This window comes from Phaseolus vulgaris, chromosome 11 (assembly GCF_000499845.2).
Source record: "Phaseolus vulgaris cultivar G19833 chromosome 11, P. vulgaris v2.0, whole genome shotgun sequence".
Taxonomy (NCBI): Eukaryota; Viridiplantae; Streptophyta; class Magnoliopsida; order Fabales; family Fabaceae; genus Phaseolus; species Phaseolus vulgaris.
In genome coordinates this window covers 46614109-46636275 of record NC_023749.2, presented here as the reverse complement: position 1 = coordinate 46636275, position 22167 = coordinate 46614109, and the positions used below count along the sequence as shown (strand labels likewise).

General features: G+C 33.2%; 1 protein-coding gene across 1 annotated transcript; it reads right to left on the bottom strand.

The window, feature by feature from the left end:
- Positions 1-474: 474 nt before the first annotated feature.
- Positions 475-2363, bottom strand: LOC137832372 (ankyrin repeat-containing protein BDA1-like). Its single transcript, XM_068640513.1, has 2 exons — positions 1737-2363; positions 475-1322 (listed from the first exon to the last, which is right to left on the bottom strand). The coding sequence occupies exons 1-2, from the start codon at positions 2295-2297 to the stop codon at positions 657-659; spliced, it is 1227 nt and encodes a 408-aa protein (XP_068496614.1). The 5' UTR covers positions 2298-2363; the 3' UTR covers positions 475-656.
- Between the last annotated feature and the right edge of the window lie 19804 nt (positions 2364-22167).

Here is a 22167-nt window from a genome sequence, read left to right as displayed (position 1 = left end):
TCTGTAATGGTTCTTTCTCCCTGATCGAGTTCAACTCTTGATCCAGTTCAACTCTTGAAGAATATTGAGATACGAAAATGGTTCCTTTTCAAAAACATTTCCTTAAGATCATCCTATAAATCCTTTACATTATCAATGTAAACTCTACTTTGAACAATTTGTGTGATTATCTAAGAACTAACCATAATATTACATCCCTTCCAATGAAATCTCTCTATTTACAAACTTAAACTTGTTCATTTACAATAAAACACGCTTCATTATTATACTCTAGAGATGGTAGTTGAATCCATCAAGTTCCAAAGACACATGAAGATTCTGTGATAACTCCATAATCTTAAAATTTATTAGTCCACTTGAAAAAAAGAATACACGATGAGAGGAGAGAGGAAAACTGATAAATTGATTTTCTTTATTTATCTATGTGCATGCATCATATAAGAAGTATATAAAGAAAGGAAAAAGATAATGGACTGGAAAAAAAACCCAAACGCAGAAATAAATCTTAAAATAATAGATAGAGTGACTATATCAGTTATAACCGTCACAATAGTTATCTACTATGTGGCTTTAAATTACAAACTTATACACCTGTAATCTATTTTAAAATATTTCCTCACTATTTATTACTATAATGAGTGAGTAAATTACAACTGTCAAACCAAAATTTTGAGTCTAGGTGTGAAAAACACAAAAGACGCCACCCACAATACTGGAAGAAGGACGAAGAAAATGGAAATCGAGACGTATGTGGTGATATAATTGGGAGATATGACGATAATAGAGGATAAGTAGCTAACTGCAAGGAGCCAGGTTGACTCATACAGTAGAAGCCATCCAACATTCCTAGGCATTAAAACAATAATTGTGAAAATGGATGGCAAAAAGGCACACATATTTGTGAACGAAAACATCAAAAAGTTCATGTTTGACATCACTGATTTTCCTGCATAGACTTGGGATGAATTTGATGGCCCATGAGCTTGAGTCATGGTGTTATTACTTCCAGGTCCATCAATCTGATAAAATCCACCAGGTGGACTCAGTGTTGCTTGATAGGTTGCTGTTGCAACAAGAGTAGCTACTATCATGTACACGTCCCGTGTGTCATTCGACATACTCTCCTTCATACCAGTTTTTCGAATGAGCCACTCATGCACGGATAAAATTAACGAATTGACTTTTCTAAGTCTCTTAACTCTTGCTTCAGCCCTCAGCAAATTATTTTTAATATCTTGGTTGTTTATTATATCAAATGCTCTTTGGTCCATCAAATTTGCAGCATCTAGATCTCTCATGACCTCTATCAACAATCCCATTGCCTGTACACACAATATTGTTCCCAATTTAATTATAGCTTCCATATAAATCACTCTAATTAATAACCTATGAATTGGATTAACTCCAATCCAGTTATAAGTTTCCAACAAATATTAGTAGGTATTTTTAAGCATTTGTTGAGAAATTTAAAACACTCAACTAGAACTATATTGTTTTTAGTTTTGTATTCTGGAGAAACTTTTACTATTAAAACTAAAATATTATCAATAAATTGATATATATATATATATATATATATCCATTACTAAACTTTTCTGAATCCCTCTCACTAGAAGATTGTTTATAATTTTAATTATACATAACTCTCTTCATCAATCTCTTTTGTGACTTTTTAAGCTGTTATTTGTGCTTGACAACACTAAATTCATAGAGAGATAGATAGATTTAAATGATACCTTCGTGTCATTTTTTGTTGCTGCAATGTGTAAAATAGTGTTGCCCTCCAAGTTTTTCTGCTTCAGAATGGTTTGTAACTCAATAATATTTCTCTTAAGCCATCTAAGTAAGAACTCCAAAACCTCAAACCTCTTGTATAAATGCAGTGCAGTCTCATTCTTACTAGTCAAATCTTGTATGGAATCAGGACAAACTTTGAGAAACACAGTTAAAAGGTTTATATCTCCGGATTGACTTGCCAAATGCAGAAGAGTGAGACCTCCTCTCATTTTGGCTCGAACGAGACTCGTGTCCATCTGTATAAGGTGAAAGACCATTCTGGGATTGCGATTTTGTAGAGCAAGGTGAACCGGTGTCAATCCTTGAGGACTGAATTTCCAAGAAAATGAAGGTTTTAATATCATGATTTCTTTGGCAAATTGAACATGCCCTGCACGTGCAGCAGCATGCAAAGGAGTTTCGACAAATGGTATCAAATCTATCTCTTCTAAAATATGTGGATTCTGCTCAATCAATCTGTATAGACTATCTATGTCTCCCTGTTGTGCTGCATACTCCATCGTCTTCTCACTCTTCTTCTTTGAGGTGTTTCTTGGCTTTGTCAAGAGTTGTGTTGTCAGTTTGCAGCAATGGTTGAGTTATATAGCCTCCTTAACACTTTTGTTTTAAATTCAAACTAATTATTATCCATAGATATACTACTGTTTTTTTAAAGCATAAATCTAAATATTAAATAATATTTAATTTAGTCGTTTAAAGTGTATTTTAAATGTTAAGGAGGCTATATTTCTCTCAACTCACACCCTTTTTTTCAATGAGTCTGTCGGCAAGGCTTTGAGGAAGTTTGGTTGTCTCAACCACTCCCTTTTCGTCAATTAATGTGTGCGCAAGGCTTTCCAGGGAGGTTAGAGCTGTAATCCATGTTCAAGATGTATACGTTTTATCAGGAGCATTTATATCAAAATATTTATAATTACAAATTTAAATATAATACTATTTATATACTTAAATATATTTATTCAAATAGTATAATTTTATATATTTTTTATCAACAAAAAATAATTAAATTAAAATAAAAAAACACTTTAAAGATATTCCAACATTTTTACAAGTTCTACCAACAAAATCTATTAACTAGCTTAAACTAAAAATATAGCACAATATAGCAAACTTAAGTATCCCCAAAAAGGACTTGAGACAAGGAGACCCCCTCGCTCCGTTCTTGTTTCTTATAGTGGCTGAAGGCCTTGTAGGAGTTGTAAGGAATGCAGTTGAGAAAAATATGGTGGATAGTTTGGAGGTTGGGGCTAAGAAGATTCAGGTTAATATGATTCAGTATGCGGACGATACTCTATTTTTCTGCAAAACGAATATCAAAAGTGTGTTTAATATAAAGGTCATGTTAAGCTGTTTTGAGTTGGCTTCAGGACTAAAGATGAATTTCTTGAAAAACAGTATTGGTGGGGTACCATATGATCTGTCGTTTCGCGAATATTCTTAACTGTAAGGTGATGAAAACCCCCTTCAAATACCTTGGGATGTTGGTGGGGGTGTCATAAGAACGAAGTGTTTTGGGATAGGGTGGTGGATAAAATAAAGACTAGATTGGGAAGATGGAAAGGTAAGTTTATTTCGATGGCCGGGAGGATTTGCCTTGTCAAGTCTGTTATGTCTGTTATTCCTCTGTTTTACCTTTCTTTGTTTAAAATTCCTTCTGTTGTGGTGAAGAAGATTATGAAATTGCAAAGGGACTTCTTCTGGGTTGGGGGTCCGAAGGGAGAAAGAGTGCGTGAGCCTCTTGGAAAAAGGTGTGTGAGTCACGTGATGCTGGAGGTCTTGGGGTTATTAATATTAAACTATTTAATGTAGCTCTATTTGGAAAATGGATTTGGAGGATGGTCTCCTCCAAGGATGGTTGTGGAAGGAGGTTTTAGAGTCCAAGTATGGAGGCTGGAGAAGTTTGAAAGTATCCAATCCTAGCAGGTCTGGGTCCCTTTGGTGGAAAGATTTGAAGGAGGTGTGGGTGTCGAAGGATTGGGGTGACAAGTTTGAAGATCGTGTTAACTGAGAACTAGGTTACAGGAAGGGTATTTTGTTTAGGAAAGATATTTGGGTGGGTAATGTTGCTTTGAAAGGCAAATATCCGAGATTGTTTTCCCTGAGCATCAATAAAGAGTCTTTGCTGGAGGATTGTGGGAATTGGGTTAACGGTGTGTGGAAGTTGAATCTAGTTTGGCATAGAAGTTTGTTTGAGTGGGAGAAGACTCAGGTCTATCAGTTGTATGAGGAGGTTACTGGGTTGGGTCTTGTTTTGGGTTCTGATGACTGCTGGTCCTGGAAAGGTAATGCGCCCCCTATCTTTTCGGTGAAATCTGCCTATAGTCTGTTGAGGGGAGAAGGCAAAGGGGAGTTCTTGTTCTTTTATAATATGTTTTGGAATTGTAAGGTTCTCCCTGCTGCTCAGGTTTTGGCCTATAGGGTGTTGGAAAATAAGATTGCTACTAAAGTTAATTTGGTTAGGCGAGGAGTGGTGGTTGACAATATTATTTGCTACTTGTGCGGGGTACAAGAGGAATCTACGAATCATTTGTTCTTTGGGTGCATAACTGCCTGGTTAGTTTGGAACCAGTGTCTTTCGTGGTTAGGTTTGGTGTCGGCTACTCCCATTGATCCCTTCTCAAATTTTATTAAGTTTTCTTTATGCAAGGCATCTGTTTCTGTCAACTTTGTTTTGGGTAGCGTGTGGATTGTTGTGGTAAGGGAGATGTAGAATCATAGAAATAAGATCATTTTCATTGGTAGAATGGTGGATCATCTTGAAATCTTTTCTTTGGCTGAACTGAATGTTTGGACTTGGGTTACCTCTAAAGTTCTCGTTGCTCAATTTTCCTTTTCTGATTGGTGTTTGGCCCCTATGTCTTGTCTCAATTTGTTATAAGTTGTTCGATTATTGTTATCTTTGATTGGTTTCTATGTGTGGGTTGAGTGTTGGCTGTTTGTGAGTTTGGATTGGTTATTCTTTAGGAGGCTTTTAGTTTGTTTGTATTAAAGGATACGGATACCAGAGAGTTACAGAAGGATCCTAATATTAATTGGGAGTCTTTTCTAATTATCAGTTTTTTCTCTTTATAGAGAAGAATAATTGAGTGTCTTTTCTAATTATCAGTTGTTTCTCTTTATAGAAAAGAATAATTGGGTGTCTTTTCTAATTATCAGTTGTTTCTCTTTATAGAAGAAAATAATTGGGTGTCTTTTCTAATTATCAGTTATTTCTCTTTATAGAGGGGAATAACCTTTATTTCATCTTTGTGTGTTATGATTCTAGTATTTAATTATTGATTCTTTCCTTCTTTTGTTAAACCCTAGAATGAGTGTACTACTTGTATATATTCAGACCATTTGTTTTGATTGGAATAACAAGAAAGAAGAGATATTCATTCTCATATCCTTTGTCTTCAGTTTACTCTTTTGTTCATCTCTGTTCTCTTTTGTTCATCTCTGTTCTATTTTGTAATTTGGTATCAGAGCTCTAATTAGTGCTCTGGTTGCTACATTTATCTATGGGTGAAGTTGTTGATCCCTCACAAGATCTTTGTTCACCTTACCATGTTAGTTTATCAGATAATTCATCCTTGAATAGAGTTTACTTTCTCATTACACAACAAGAGAGGCAAGTTTTTAGTGATCAATCCAAGGTAATGATTGCTACTAGCAAAGGAGGTTATAGTAACAATGCTACGACCTATGGCATGGGTGGTGGATATGGAAGTGGAAGCTATGGAGGAGTATATACTTCCAAAATTTGCAGTTGTTGTGGAAAGACAGGGCATACCATTGGTACATGCTATAAAAAGTGTGGTTTTCCACCTTATTTCAAATTTAAAAATCAGAACCATCATCAAAGTCATGCAGCTTTTCACAATACAAATTTTAACAATAATGAGCAGAATCATGAAGGTTCAAAGTCAGAAGTGAAGTCTCAACAAATTGGTTTTACTCCTGACCAGTATCAAACATTGTTAGCTCTTTTACAACAGGTCAAATCCAGTGACAATGTTTCTAGTCAAGTCTTTGTTATTCCTTCTAACATGACAACACAAACTGGTAATAACTCTATTTCTTCTTCTAGTTCTTGGATTATTGATAGTGGTGCTACTTATCACATTTGTTCATCCTTAACTTACTTCACTTCGTATCATCAAGTTGATCCTATTTATGTCAAATTACCAAATGGAAATCAAGTCATTGCCAATTATTCTGGAAGTGTTTTTCTCAATCAAAATCATGTCATAAACAATGTTTTGTATATTCCTTGCTTCACTTTTAATCTTCTTTCATTAACAAAATTGGTTGATAGACTATCTTGTGTTCTTACCTTTGATTCTTTTGTTGTCACATTCAAGACAAAAACTCCTTGAAAATAATTGGTTCTGCTAAGATGCAAGATAGACTTTATATACTCAGGATCCCATCTTACTAGAAATTTCAAATTAAACCCCTTGAATCTACACACATCATCAATACTGTTAATGTCAGTGCTAGTGATCTAGAAACCCTTTGGCATTTTCGATTAGGTCATATTTCAAATAAATGTATTGATGTTATCAAGAATAAATTTCCTTTTGTTAAATATAACAAATCTTTTGTTTGTGATGTTTGTCATTTTGCAAAGCAAAAAAGACTTTCTTTTCTTATTAGTACATCTAAATTGGAAAAATGTTTTGATTTGATTCATGTAGATATTTGGGGACCATACTCAATACCATCAATTCATGGCCATAAATATTTCTTGACCATAGTTGATGACTATTCGAGGTACACATGGATTTTTTTTTTGAAACAAAAATCTGAAGTTGTTAAGGTTTTGGAACATTTTTGTTATTTTTGTTCAAACACAATTTGAGACAACAATAAAAATAATAAGAAGTGATAATGGAACTGAGTTTGTCATGACTAATTTTTTTGTCAGTAAAGGAATAATACATCAAAAATCATGTGTCAATACTCCACAACAAAATAGTATAGTTGAAAGGAAACATGGTCATTTATTAGATGTAGCAAGAGCTCTTATGATACAATCTCATTTACCCAAAATTTATTGGTCATATTCTGTGATACAAGCTGCGCATATTATAAACATGCTTCTCACACCTGTTTTAAACTATTATTCTCCTCATGAAATGCTTTTCAAAACTGATGCAGATTTTAATGGATTAAAGGTGTTTGGTTCTTTATGTTATGCTAGCACTTTGTCAACAAATAGAAGAAAATTTGATCTAAGAGCATCAAAATGTGTTTTAATTGGTTGTCCAAGGGGGACAAAAGGATACATTTTGTTGAATATTCAATCAAGAGAAATTTTTTGTGTCTAGGGATGTTGTCTTTTATGAACATGTTTTTCCATACCAAAGGGTTCAAGATACTAGTAATGAAACTAACAGTCCCGATATTGATGATCAAATTTTGTTTGCTGAAGATCAATCTGTCTTAAGTCAGCCATCACAAGCCATTCTTGCACCTTGTGATAATACACCTTGTGATAATGTTGAAAATAGCAGTGATAATAATTGTGAGTCACAAATTGAGGTTTCAAAAGAAGATTGTTCCCATATAGACCAAAACCTCAATGAAAATCATGATATAGAACAAAGTTCTGAATCAGATCCATGTGTCCAAATGAGCACAAGAATAAAAAAATCACCTGAGTATTTAAAGGATTATCATTTTAATCTTAATGTTTCCAGTACATCTTCAAGCGTTAAATATCCTTTGAATTCTGTTTTGTCTTATAGCAATTTATCACCTTCTTACAAATCTTTTGTTATGTCTCTTTCTTCACATGTTGAGCCAAACACTTATTCTAAAGCTGTGAAACATGACTGTTGGAGAAAAACTATACAATGTGAGATATCTGCTTTAGAGTCAAATCAAACTTGGGAGACTGCTCTTCTGCCTCAGAACAAAGCTGCCATAGGTTGCAAATGGGTATTCAAAATAAAATATAAGGCTGATGGAACAATTGAAAGGTATAAAGCAAGGTTAGTGGCAAAGGGATATACACAAACAGAAGGCATTGACTACTTCGATACTTTCTCTCCAGTAGTAAACATGACCACCATAAGGTTGCTTCTTTCTTTAGCTTCTATTTATAATTGGGAATTGAAACAATTAGACATAAACAATGCCTTTTTACATGGAGATTTGAAAGAAGATGTATACATGGTTGCTCCTCCTGGATTGACTTCTATTCCACCAGAAAAAGTTTGTAAACTAAAAAAGGCTTTATATGGCCTTAAACAAGCCATCAGAGAATGGTTTGCCAAACTGTCATCATTTTTGCTTTCTATGGGATATACTCAATCTATGAATGATCATTCCTTGTTCATTAATTTTTCTGAAGGATCTTTTACAACATTATTGGTATATGTGGATGATATAATATTGGCAGGAAATGATAAAAAAGAGATTGTTCGAATCAAACAAGCCTTGAATCAGACATTCAAGATTAAAGATCTTGGAAATTTAAGATACTTTCTTGGTCTAGAAGTAGCAAGAAGTAAGACAGGAATAATGGTAAATCAAAGGAAATATGCATTGAAATTATTAACCGATGCAGGTCTTTTAGCCTGCAAACCTGCACTCACTCCTATTGATAATCATGAGAAATTCTCTTCTACTGGAAGTATTCCTTTCACAGATATTCAAGCCTACAGAAGATTTATTGGAAGGCTTATGTATCTCACTAATACCCAACCTGACATAACATTTTCTGTGCAACAACTTTCTCAGTTTCATGCTAAGCCTACAATTGTTCACTATAATGCAGCGATTAGAATTCTCAGATATATCAAAGGGCACTAGTACAAAAATAAGAAAAGAACGCTCCGTATTTAATGCGGTTCAGCGCTTAAACGCATTCGTAAAAAACGCAGTGGCATTTTTGAAATTATTTTGATTTACAAATGTGGTTATTTAAATAATCGCATTTGTAAATCAAGAGCTTCCATTTACAAATGCGGCTAAAAGTAATAGCCGCATTGGTAAATCGAAGCGCTTGATTTACAAATGCGGTTATTCAAATAGCCGCATTTGTAAATCAAAAAGCTTGATTTACAAATGCGGTTTTTACGTTTAGCCGCATTTGTAAATGGTTTTTACCTTAAAAATTTTACGCGCTCAACAATTTCGTTCATTCTCTGTTTGCGCTCATATCTGTTCTTCATTTTCTCTGGTTGCGAAGTTCTGCATTTTCGAAGGTACGTAACTACATTGCCCCTCATTCTCTTTTTTCTATTGCCCCTAACAACTGCACTGAACTCCAATGGCTTTCGCTTTCCATATTGCTCTCGTTATTAATGGGTTTCGCTTTGCATTTTGAAGGTGTATTGTTCTATTGCTTCCGTCGCTGTCGCATTTCGCTCTCGCCGCTCCGCCACTGCTTCCGCCGCCGCACTCGCCGCCGCTGCCGTGTTTCCTCTTCTCCCCTTCCACTCTTCACCAACAACGTGCCCCTAAAACCCCAGCTCATTCAGAAGAATATACAAATGCGGCTATTTCAAATAACCGCATTCGTAAATCGCATTTACTAATGCGGCTCTACAGCCGCATTTGTATTTCTCTGATTTACAACTGTGTGTTGATCAAATGCGGCTCTATAGCCGCATTTGATTAGCATTTCTGCGCTAGTGGGGGCTCCAAGTCTTGGTCTATTTTTCTCTTCCACTACTTCTGTTCATCTCAAAGCCTTTTGTGATAGTGATTGGGGCACCTGCAGTGATTCAAGACAATCAGTGACTGGTTTTAGTGTGTATCTTGGGAATTCTCTCATATCTTGGAAATCAAAGAAGCAAGGAACAATATCAAAGAGTTTTTGTGAAGCTGAATATAGGGCAATGGCCACTATTACATTTGAAATTCAATGGCTAACTTATCTTCTTCAAGATTTCAAAGTTCCTTTTGAGCAAACATCTCTTTTATACTGTGACAATGACTCAGCAAGATACATTGCAGCAAATCCAGTATTTTACGAGCGTACAAAACATTTAGAAATAGATTGTCACGTGGTCAGGGAAAAGTTAAAGAAGGGTCTCATCCATTTGCTTCCCATTTTCACCACAGAGCAACTGGCTGATATTTATACCAAAGCTTTAAGTCCTCAATCTTTTAAGAATATTTGTTCCAAGCTGGGTCTCATCAATATTTGCTCTCCAGCTTGTGGCGGGATATTAAAGGATACGGATACCAGAGTTACAGAAGGATCCTAATATTAATTAGGAATCTTTTCTAATTATCAGTTGTTTCCCTTTATAGAGAAGAATAATTAAGTGTCTTTTTCTAATTATCAGTTGTTTCTCTTTATAGAAGAGAATAATTGGGTGTCTTTTCTAATTATCAGTTATTTCTCTTTATAGAGGGGAATAACCTTTATTTTTATCTTTGTGTGTTATGGTTCTAGTATTTAATTATTGATTCTTTCCTTCTTTAGTTAAACCCTAGAATGAGTGTACTACTTGTATATATTCAGACCATTTGTTTTGATTGGAATAACAAGAAAGAAGAGATATTCATTCTCATATTCTTTGTCTTTAGTTTACACTTTTGTTCATCTATGTTCTCTTTTGTTCATCTCTGTTCTATTTTGTTGTTTGTTTGTTGGTTGGTTATTTTCTGATAGGTCGTGGCTCTTTTCCTCGTTTGGTAGTGGGTGCTTTGGAGAGATGTGCTAATAGTGTCGTGTTTTGTATATCGGTTGAATCACTCCTAAAATGATTTTATTTATTTATTTATTATTGCTTATAAAAAAACAAACAAACAAACTTTAGCTTCTTATATAGCTCTACAACCCATATCCAACTCACATACTTCTTCTACTGGTAAATCCAGTAGAAAACCTGCATCAAATTACACCAGCACTGATGGCACAATCTTCATGATAATATGGAGGATGAAAAGCATAATATAGCACTTGAGGAGTGCCCCTGCACCTGTCCAGCACCACCCTTTTGGTCCAGATATATCCTGTCCAACAAATACACTTACGGTCTTCCGATACAATAAAATGAATTTTACCAAATTTCAATTTTACTGTGGTGCAGGCAGACTTTTAAGTATATGCCTTGGGGTTCTTCAGGAAACATAGTCTTCCATAACAGCAGCTTTGTCATTTACACCAAGAATTCCAAAGTACAATTTTAAATATATATTCATGTTCGTTTCCGAAGTTCAACCACATACAATTAAGAAACAACCACTCACGTACTATTAGATATTAGGTAGATGATCACAACCTTCAATATCTTAGTCACCTTGATTTTCACTACGTCTAGAAGTTTAGGACTGAGTCTTCTTTGGGGTTGTATAATCGGTTAAGTCATTCTTTAGAAGAATTTTGTGCATACATATGGTTGGACTAATTCCAGCGAAGTCATTAAGTATTTGAGTAGAGATTGTATGTCTATTGATGTGGTTGTTGATGTCGTGGTTCATCGAAGTTTTGTTGTTGTGGATACAAGAAAAATATAATATTTTGTGGTCCAAAAACGAACGTAACAAGCAAAAACTCGACGCTTATGCGTTGGATTTTCGTTGGCCAGCACTTCAACGAAAAAACCTTGGAATCAAATGGAAATGAGTGTGGGTGAGCGAGTTGGACGAACGTTGCGTGGCCCACGCAAAACGGACGCAAATTGTGGTGGCTTATGCGTAGGCCAAACCGACGCAAAATTAAAATATCGCTTATGCGTCAGCTTGACCGATGAAATGAAAAAAAATCAGATGTTGCATGGGCCAAAGACCGACGCATAAAGGGATAAAAAAACAATTTATTTTGTTTTGTAGCTAGTTTACCGTGTAAACAATAAATACCAACTTAATCACATTTAGACAAATTACTATCATTCACAATACATCCACAAACACATCCAGAGTACAAAAATAATACAAATACTTAAACAAAGTCTTTGATCCATTCAAATATTCAAAATGGATAAGAATACTTAAAAATAAATATTAAAATTAAAATTGTATTTTACAAATTTAACTAAAAGCACTAAAATGAATCCCATAGTGATGTGATCTATAAAAACCTGTAAAAAAAATACAAACAATATAAATAAAAATATGAAATAATTAATATACTTAGTATATAATAAAAATGTCAAATAGTTAAACTGACAGTATAGGATGCACTTTAAGGAACAAGTTGATCATCCTGCTTTAGATCATACTCATGATCAAATTGAGTGATGCTATAGGAAGCATTTTTGTCACGTCCCATTTAGATAACTTTTTCTTTTATAACCTTCATCTCATCCTCCAGGTGTGCATACCTTTGACTCCACATACTAAGTTTAGCATGAAACATTTGATTTTCAATCACATGCTCAGATTGTGAAGTGTCGGAAGCAGAGACTTGAGTCAGGGAAGAGACTCCTTGGCAGAAGTTAGCAACCAAGTTTGTCGTACCATACACTCGACCTCCACTCTTTCCTCCGATAGCTTCCTTCCAAGTTTAAAGCTTAGTTGCAGGGTCAACTTGGTGGACATGAGTGTTAGAGTTCTGAGAACTATTTACTTGAAGGGTCCTCAAGCACTCATGATAGTTTTCCTACATAGATCATTAGCAAATGAAAATGTTAGGAATTAAAATATAAATATAAAAAAGTTAAAAGAATAACTTACATAGGTTTCACGAGCACGAGTATCAACCCATTCACCCTTCTTGTTTGTGTGGGTGGCCATAAATAGTTCATCAGGTTCTGGACGACGACCATATTGACGTTCCTAACAATGTTGTACAATTAAAAGCATTATAGGTTGCAAATGTAAAATTATTTTCATGTAAGGTGGTGACAAGTACTTACCAAGGTCACTGCAATATCTGAATGTGATTTTCGACCTGTGAAGTGAAGTTCTCCACCACAAGCTAAACCCCTATTGGCTTTATTTTGAGTTTATTTATCTTTGAATTGTTGTGAATCCCAATAGTTTAGAAGTACAGCCTATGCTTGGTCACTTATCCAAATAGATTGGACACCCTTTGCCCTAGCTTTGATCAACATGTCACAAAGTCTTTTTCTAACTTTAGACTCGTAGACCTTTTTAATTTGGCATTCATCTTGAGGTTCCCAAGTAACTCTAGTCTGTTAAAAACAAGAAAATAGTTTGTTTCAGTCCACAAGAAAACAAGTGACTCTAGTTTGTCAAAATTTTAAATTACCTAAAAGCCAGTCCACCATTTCAATTTGTCCTCCTCAAGCATGGCATCATAATGATGATATGAACCTCTAAATTGAGATCGAATGCAATTTCCAGTGGCCTCACTAGCACAATGATTTGGCGTCCAACTACTACAACAAATCAAATTACAGACATAGTAATATAAAGATAAAATTAAATATACATTTAGGATGACTTAATCTCTACTAAGAAGTCGGATGATGACCCTACCAATAGGGTCACGCTGGACCTCCTTAGGGGTGAGGTTGTGCTCTGAAGCAGTAGCGGCACCATGGTCAACATGGTCAAAGAGGCCTTGCACAGAGCTAGCAGTAGTCGGGATAAATGGAGAAGATGTGGTGAGGACAATGGGATAAGGAGTAGTATGCACAAATGTACCAGGGGTGGCCTGCACAAAAGTACCAAGGGTGGGCTGCACAAATGTACCAGGGGTAGGCTGGAGTGGAAAACTCCAAGTCTGGTGGAGTGGTGTAGGGACACTCTGATGGTAAGTTGAAACAGAGAATGATGGCCCTGGTGGTATTGAAATACAAAGAGGGTGTGAAGATGATGAAATATGTGTGTGATGAGGTGATATAGTGGGGTGTGGATATGCATACCGAAATTCTCCATGCTAGAGGACAACGGGATGGAGGAAGACGGGATAGAAGACGGTGTCGAGGAATAGGATACAATAATTATCGTGTTAGTATAAGAATCTTCTTTTTGTAAATCCTAGACGAATAGGATACAAAAATGTTCAAGCTAAATATAGTACAATAATTCATACATCCTCATTCATACATCGTAATACATACATCATAATTTCATTTAACGCATACGCAATATGCTGCCCAAAGTTTTTATTCTCTACAACCTTTATTTAATTTACACACCCCACATCAATATTTTTAATTTTCTGGCCCAATATGATGCCCAAATGTTTTACTCTCTACCCCTTATTTAATTTACACACTCTACATAAGTATTTCAAAGTTTCTGGCCCAATCTGTTGTCTTTATTTTTTACTTTCTGCATCCCCTATTTCATTTAAACACCCCACGTCACTAAAAAAATTTCTTCATAAATTTCCCCTAATCTTGCCCATAAATTTTCCCATTACGCATAACATATTTATTTTGTTCATCCATGATTTTTTTTTAAATAACGAATGAAAAAATGAAAAAGTTTATTCTTTGCATTATCATATTACTGATAATAAGAACAAACATGTGAATTTATGAAAACGTTTATCTCCCTCATTCAACACTTCTACATTTTCAACAATTTTCAACATTCACAACCTCTTGCACTCCAAAATTCTACATTTAAAATCAAAAATCCTACATAACCGAGATTCATCTTTATCCAAAAAATGCAAAGTCAAACCCTAGACATGCAATTTTTAATAATCACAGTTTCAACTCATCCAGTTTAAATGACATCAGTAGCAACCAACACATAACACCAACACATTGCAGTCCAATAATCCAAAAAAAATGAATCAAAAAATTATGAACCTTTAAACATTTACCTCTGCCAGCAACAATGGAGCAAGTGCTGGAGCTGAATCGTGACGGTGAACGACTAGAGACACGGTGCAGGGAAGCTCACACTACGACGTCACGGAGGTGAGCGACGACTGAGCAGCAGCGGACGCGGAGGAGGCTCAGTGACGCGACGCGGAGGAGACAATGTCGCGGAGGAGGCTCGCAGAGGCAGTGAAATTAGGTTTTGAAATTTGGGGAAACTGTTGGGAATGTTGGGAAAGCGGGGACAACGAAAATTTTATAAACAGATCACAACCGACGCATACCTTAAAATACTTTATTTTAATTAAATTTAAAATTAAATTCAAAATTTAAAAACTAAATTAAAACTTTAAAAAATTTAATTAAATTTAAAAAAGTATATAATTTTATTTTTTATAACAAAAACATTAATTTAATGTATAAAAAAATTAATTTCATTTATACAACAAAAACTTTTTTTAATTTATAAAAAACAATTTAATTTAATTTATAAAATAAAATATTAATTTAATTTAATTTATACAAAAATATTTATTTTAATTTATACAATAAAAAATTACTTTAATTTTTACAAAATAATTTAATTTAATTTCTACAATAAAAAATAGTTTAATTTATACAAAAGAAAACTAATTTATACAACATCAAATTAATTTAATTTGTAAAAAAAATAATTTAATTTATACAACAATAAATCTATTTAATTTATAAAAAACTAAATTAATTTATTTTATACAACAAAAAAATAGTTTAATTTATACAAACAAAATTAATTAAATTTATACAACAACAAATTAATTTAATTCATACAATAAAAATAAATGCATAATTCAATTAAACTTTGGTTTGGAAAACCATTTAGCCTTACAAGTATTCTTTCTATCTATTATTATGTACAAATAACCAATTTATTAATATCTTGACGAAACTAAAAAATAACTCTTAAGGTACGATATTGAAAAAAAAAGGCTTTCTTTCAGATCAAAAAATTCCATCAAATTAAGTATAATTTGTTTGTGAAATAACATCTACTACCACGAATATCAATGAACCATATTATTGAAATTGCTCATGATACCCTCTTTTAGCCTTTATAATTCACTTCTTACTTCAACTCTTACCTTTCTAAGTGTAATAAGAAAACAAGTACAAATGTTCCACCCAAAATTGCAATGGACTAGGGTTATGAACTTATAATCGAAAATCTAATAATCAACTCTATCTCATGATTCTAAGTTAATTATATATACTATCACAAATATCAATGAGTCATATTTGAAAAAAAATCATGATACCCTCTTCCAGCCTTTACAATGCATTTCTTAGTTGGAAAACATCAATTTCTTTTCGAGATCATACACAGTAACTATAAAAATGATATTTATACAGCATGTGGTCAACTTTGGGACACTTTGGATATTATAGAAATCTAACAATTAAGAATAACTTACTCACGCACTTAGTCTTAATATGTTTGTATCATATACATTTTCGCTAATTCTTTAAATGATCTTTTGCTTCATTTATGAGAAGTAACATCTTTAAAATTATAATGGATATCAAAGCAAAATCCTTAGTTCATTCATCCATTGCACAGATATAACATTTAAATTTATTTAAGTTACTAATCAAAAGTTTTATCTAACTTTTTTTTCTTAAGAAAAATGAAACATTTTTAGATAAAATTGACTCTCTATTTTTAAATACATCCATTACTTTTTACATTAATTAATTACTTCATCTTAAATTTATATTCTTAAATTTATGTATATTTTATATAATATTTATAAAACTTAAATATGTAATTTTTTTTACTATATTTTACTCAATTATTATTTTTTCTACATGTTTTTAAATTTTTATAAACTTTTTAAGATAACTTCTTTAAACAATTTTAAAATTAAACACTTCATCAATTTAATAAATTTAATTTAACTAATTTAGATCAAAATTTTTAAAAATAAAATATTTGTGGCAATATATAAATCAAATAAATTTAAAATAAATAATATTTAAAATAATAAAATATTTTATATAACATTTAAATAATTTAAATACGTGTTTTCTTTTACTCAATTATTATTTTTCTGTATTTTTTTTTAATTCTTCTTAAACATTTTAAGATAATTTCTTTAAATAATTTTAGAATCAAACACTTAATTAATTTAATAAATTTAATATAACTAACTTATATTAAAAAGTTTAATATTAAATATTTTATTATAATATTAAAAAATTAAATTTAAAATAAATATAATAAAAAATTAAGTATTAAAATATTTCTTATAATGTTATACATTAAATAAATTTAAAATAAATAAGTTAAAAAAAATTAATTTATCATTGGCCTGGCCGACGCATACATTCAACACTGGCCGATGCAAAATAATTTTTTTTTAACTAAATCCGTACATGCGTTCGTTTTGTGTCTCATAGTCTTCAAAATCAATTATGCGTGAGTTTTGCGTCCGTTTTGCCGACGAGAATCACATCCCCAATTAGCCCATGCAAATATTTGACAACTAATTCCTTGTTTTCTTGTGAAAACTCCAACAACTTCTTCTATACAAAGAATTTGTATAGAAGGCTTAGTTGTCTCTTGACACTGCAACCAAACATCTGAACATCTGTTGGATGATCTATATCACATACTCTTGTTTTCTACATATTGAGTTGTATTGAGTTTACTTGCTAGCCCATGGCAAGTTGTGTTACTAAGTCAACTAAGTCAATTTGTTTTGTATCCTTGGACTTTTATCTACATCGGATAGATAAGACTTTACTTCGTGTATTGATTTGATTGAATTTCTTAAATTGAATTAATTGTAGTGAATTTTTTACCATGTTAGAGATCAAATTTATATAGTAGTTGGATATTTTTTCCATCAGCGTGCATCAATCATTCTTCTCTCCATTAGTAGTAAAATTTTATAAAAATATTGGATTAGAAATTGTTCATTTATTTGATGATCAGGACATGTAGAGCACAATTTATGAAATCTCTCCTTATATTCATAGAGAGTTTCTCCTTGTCTAATTCCACTAATTTCTTCTCTTATTAAAGCAATTCTAGAAGAAGGGAATTTCTTTTTTTGGAATCATCTCATCATATCAGTCCATGTAGTAGCAGGAGTCAGTCTAAGTATAATCAATCCTTGGCCATATCAGATAATGAAAATTATAAGCCTTTATCTTGACCAATTCCTCAGGTACATCAACTAGTCTCATATCGTTAATGACTTTTTACGACAAGTGCACCACGTTTTCAGAAGTAATAATTTGTCCCTAAGGACGAATATCGATCCCACGAGGAACAATTGAATAATCAAGTAAAATATTCACTAAATATAAATCAAAATAATAAAAAGTGTGTGGAATGACAATGATTAACAAGAAAACAAAATCCAACAATACCAATAATCAATCAAGAACAAAATATTATATCATATTTAAATATCACCTCAATACATAAGAGTTCAAACAAATTACTCCCAAATGCACAAGGTAGAATTAGCCACGCTTCTTCTGACACCTTCTAATCTCTCAATTGGGTTACGAGTCACTCAATGTTATTTTCCTCTCAATCTTGCACACTAGGGTCGTGCCTTTAACCCCATATTTAATCGAATTTGCTAGGGTTAGGTGACTTCCTGCATTGCACTGATGGGCTTATTGATAAAAACATAAAATGACCCAATTTGTCTAACGCATTCTTGCTCAAGCGAGAACTTCTGCTACTGAGTTGGACTTTTTGTGCTTTTTGTGCGTTTCTGGGTATTCCAGCTTTCTCCTTTTAGCTTTTATCATTCTTCTTTAGTCCAAATCTCCATTCTTCCTTAGAAACCTGAAATTAATACTAAATTTGGGAATAAAATGTTCTTATTCAAATACAGATCATAAAAAATGTAAAAATATATAAATTCATAAATTAAGATTATTTTATATGTATTTTAGCAATTAATACTCATAAGTACCTATATTTTAATATGCAATATTACTGAAATTAGACACTCATCAGAACACACCACATGGAATTCCATTAAATGCTTGTGAGGGCTTCTTCTGCTAGTCCATAAGGTTTAGGTAGCAAATATATATGTCCATATTTAAGTTCATAATTAATTGTTGCTTTTATTAGTTGTGGAAACTGAATACATGGGTGTTGATATTGAATGTCTAGATTGGCTAACTATTTCAAAGTTCTCTCTCTATTCAATGTCATTTCTTCAAACTCAGAATGCTTAGTATCATTGATGAAGTTGTATAAGGAGTTATATTACTATCTTCAAACCCTCTTTATAATTTTATTTTTTTTGAACAACAATGAATTAATAAAATAAGAGGGGACACTTAAGAGGTGTCCCAACCCTTTTACAGATCCATACCTAGTATAAATGTTCAGCAACACACCAGAAAAGTAAACAGAGTTGTACTAGTAATTCCCCCCAAACCCAAAGCTAAATCTACAGGATGGAGAAGCCTTGCTATTGGGCCTCAGGCTAACAAGGCTAACGGTCCAATGAACCAATGAATCAATGAAACACCTGCATAGTTCATGAGTGGGGTACACCATTCCAAAGACATGAGTGTAATTAATACAGCTTCACAGTCCCCACAAAAAGAATTGTGCTCAGCAGTGTAGCACAACCCAGCCCATTGACCTTTCCTTCATCCGTTCCAGCCAAGCCTCTTCTTACGTGTTCACCATAGCTAGCTCCACCTACTAGGTGTTTGCACCCTCCTCAGCACACGTGGTAACAACTTAAAAATCTCCAGATTTATTGATCCTTGGCAGTTGCAATACGGTCATAGCGCCATCAACTATCATTCTACTTCCTTGTATATTTGGGTAGAACTGCAAAAGTACAAATAAAGTTAGCCAACAACTACTTTTTCTTGCTGCTGCTTTGTAGAGTCTTTCCTGTTGCTCCATCGGTAACCACAGCTTCAACATGTTTCCCTTTGGCGAGTCATTTTCCCCGACCGCTGTACTATTACCATAGATGAAGAATCATCTTGCCAGAGTGACGTAACCAAATGTATACCCCCTCTTTATAATCTCATGTATTCTTTCAATCTTAAGGTCCAAAAGGTACAATACACATATTCTATTTTTCTTCATACAACTCTCATGGACTCTCTAGTGCAAGTTCAAAATCTTGGAACAAAATCGTTTATATAACACTCAACAACTAATGTACAACACTGGAAATGAAAATAAACAAAACAAAAGATAACAATACAAAACAAGTAAAGAATATCAATCAATAGGATTCACTGGCATATTTTCTCCCAACGACATCATTTTGATAATTGGTTCAGTAGCGCTCAGTTTTGAGAATTCAGCCCAGAACTTTCCAAGAGTTGACCTAACCTCTCTTCCTTCTCCAGAACACCATCGTAGCCACCTTCCATTCCTTCCATAAGCTTGTGACATTCATCTTTTTCTCCTTCATTGTATGCGCATCACTTCCTGCAGCATAAATTCTTAAAACGCTTATGCGTCATATCCATTCCACCATTCCTTCAAGATTCATCCAAGAAGCATCCATAAGAATTGCATCACAACTCATACAAACATTACCTATGAAGAGTGTTGTAGGGTACTCAACCAGAGGAACGTTAAGAAGACCTTTGCAATTTATAGGTCTTGACAATGACTTGATCAGTTCAACATTTCTTCTTTCATTAGGGTAGAGAAGGTAGTTGATGACTTTTCTATAGTAAGTACATCGTGTTGTCAGAAGTAATAATTTGTCCCTAAGAACAAATATCGAACCCACAAGGAATAAATTCACTAAATATAAAACAAAATAATAAAAGTTTGTCGAGAGTTGTTATGATGACAATGATTAATAAGAAAACAAGTCGAAGAGTTTGTTGTATCAATTGGAAAAATAGGGATTGAGGTTCATCTTTCTCACTCTTTTGTATTTTGATTAGCAAGACAATATTGTGCCATTTGATTCATATTGATGTTAGTATAAAAAACATTTCTGTCGATTCCTCGCATCTATAAAATTATTAAGATGTTTTCTAAATATTGATTCCTCGCATATTTATAAAAACAACTTATAAGTAAGATCACATGTTGATAGCAATTAACATTTCAAATCTATTCCTAGCATTCAAATATGTTAAGCATTATCATTTGGGTCAGAAACTTAGAAGTACCTTACAAATGCAGAAGAGTGAGACCTCCTCTCATTTTGGCTCAAACGAGACTATTGTCCATCTCTATAAGGTGAAAGACCATTCTGCGACTGCGATTTTGTAGAGCAAGGTGGACCGGTCACGATCCTTGGGGATTGAATTTCCAAGAAAATGAAGGTTTTAATATCATGATTTCTTTGGCAAATTGAACATGCCTGCACGTGGAGCAACATGCAAAGGAGTTTCGACAAATGATATTAAATCTATCTCTTCTAAAACATGTGGATTCTACTCAATCAATCTGTATAGACTATCTATGTCTCCTTGTTGTGCTGCATACTCCATCGTCTTCACACTCTTGTTCTTTGAGGTGTTTCTTGGCTTTGTCAAGAGTTGTGTGTTCTCAGTTTGCAGCAACGGTTGAGTTATGGAAGCCTATGTTGGAATAGATTTGAACTTCAATCTTAACCTATAAGATAACAAGTTGTTATTATTCAAAGAAAAAAAAAATAAGTTTCTTTTATCATTCTTAGGTTATAAGAAATAATATATACCTTTTATTAATTAACACTTTTGTTTTAAATTCGAACTAATTATTATCCATAGATATACTACTGTTTTTTTAAAGCATAAATCTAAGTATTAAATAATATTTAATTTAGTCGTTTAAAGTGTATTTTAAATGTTAAGGAGGCTATATTTCTCTCAACTCACACCCTTTTCTTCAATGAGTCTGTCGGCAAGGCTTTGAGGAAGTTTGGTTGTCTCAACCACTCCCTTTTCGTCAATTAAGGTATGCGCAAGGCTTTCCAGGGTGGTTAGAGCTGTAATCCATGTTCAAGATGTGTACGTTTTATCAGGAGCATTTATATCAAAATATTTATAATTACAAAATTAAATATAATACTATTTATATACTTAAATATATTTATTCAAATAGTATAATTTTATATATTTTTTATCAACAAAAAAATAATTAAATTAAAATAAAAAAATTACTTTAAAGATATTCCAACCTTTTTACAAGTTCTACCACCAAAATCTATTAACTAGCTTAATCTAAAAATATAGCACAATATAACAAACTTAAGTATCCCCAAAAAGGACTTGAGATAAGGAGACCCCCTCGCTCCGTTCTTGTTTCTTATAGTGGCTGAAGGCCTTGCAGGAGTGGTAAGGAATGCAGTTGAGAAAAATATGGGGGATAGTTTGGAGGTTGGGGCTAAGAAGATTCAAGTTAATATGATTCAGTATGTGGACGATACTCTATTTTTCTGCAAAGCGAATATCAAAAGTGTGTTTAATATAAAGGTCATGTTAAACTGTTTTGAGTTGGCTTCAAGACTAAAGATGAATTTCTTGAAAAACAGTATTGGTGGGGTACCATATGATCTGTCGTTTCACGAATATTCTTAACTGTAAGGTGATGAACACCCCCTTCAAATACCTTGGGATGCTGGTGGGGGTGTCATAAGAAGGAAGTGTTTTGGGATAGGGTGGTGGATAGAATAAAGACTAGATTGGGAAG

Coding starts and splice junctions, on each gene's coding strand:
- LOC137832372 (XM_068640513.1), bottom strand. CDS start 2,297: ATGGAGTATGCAGCACAACAGGGAGACATAGATAGTCTATACAGATTG. Junction 1,323..1,736: donor CAACAAAAAATGACACGAAG/GTATCATTTAAA, acceptor TTGTGTGTACAG/GCAATGGGATTGTTGATAGA.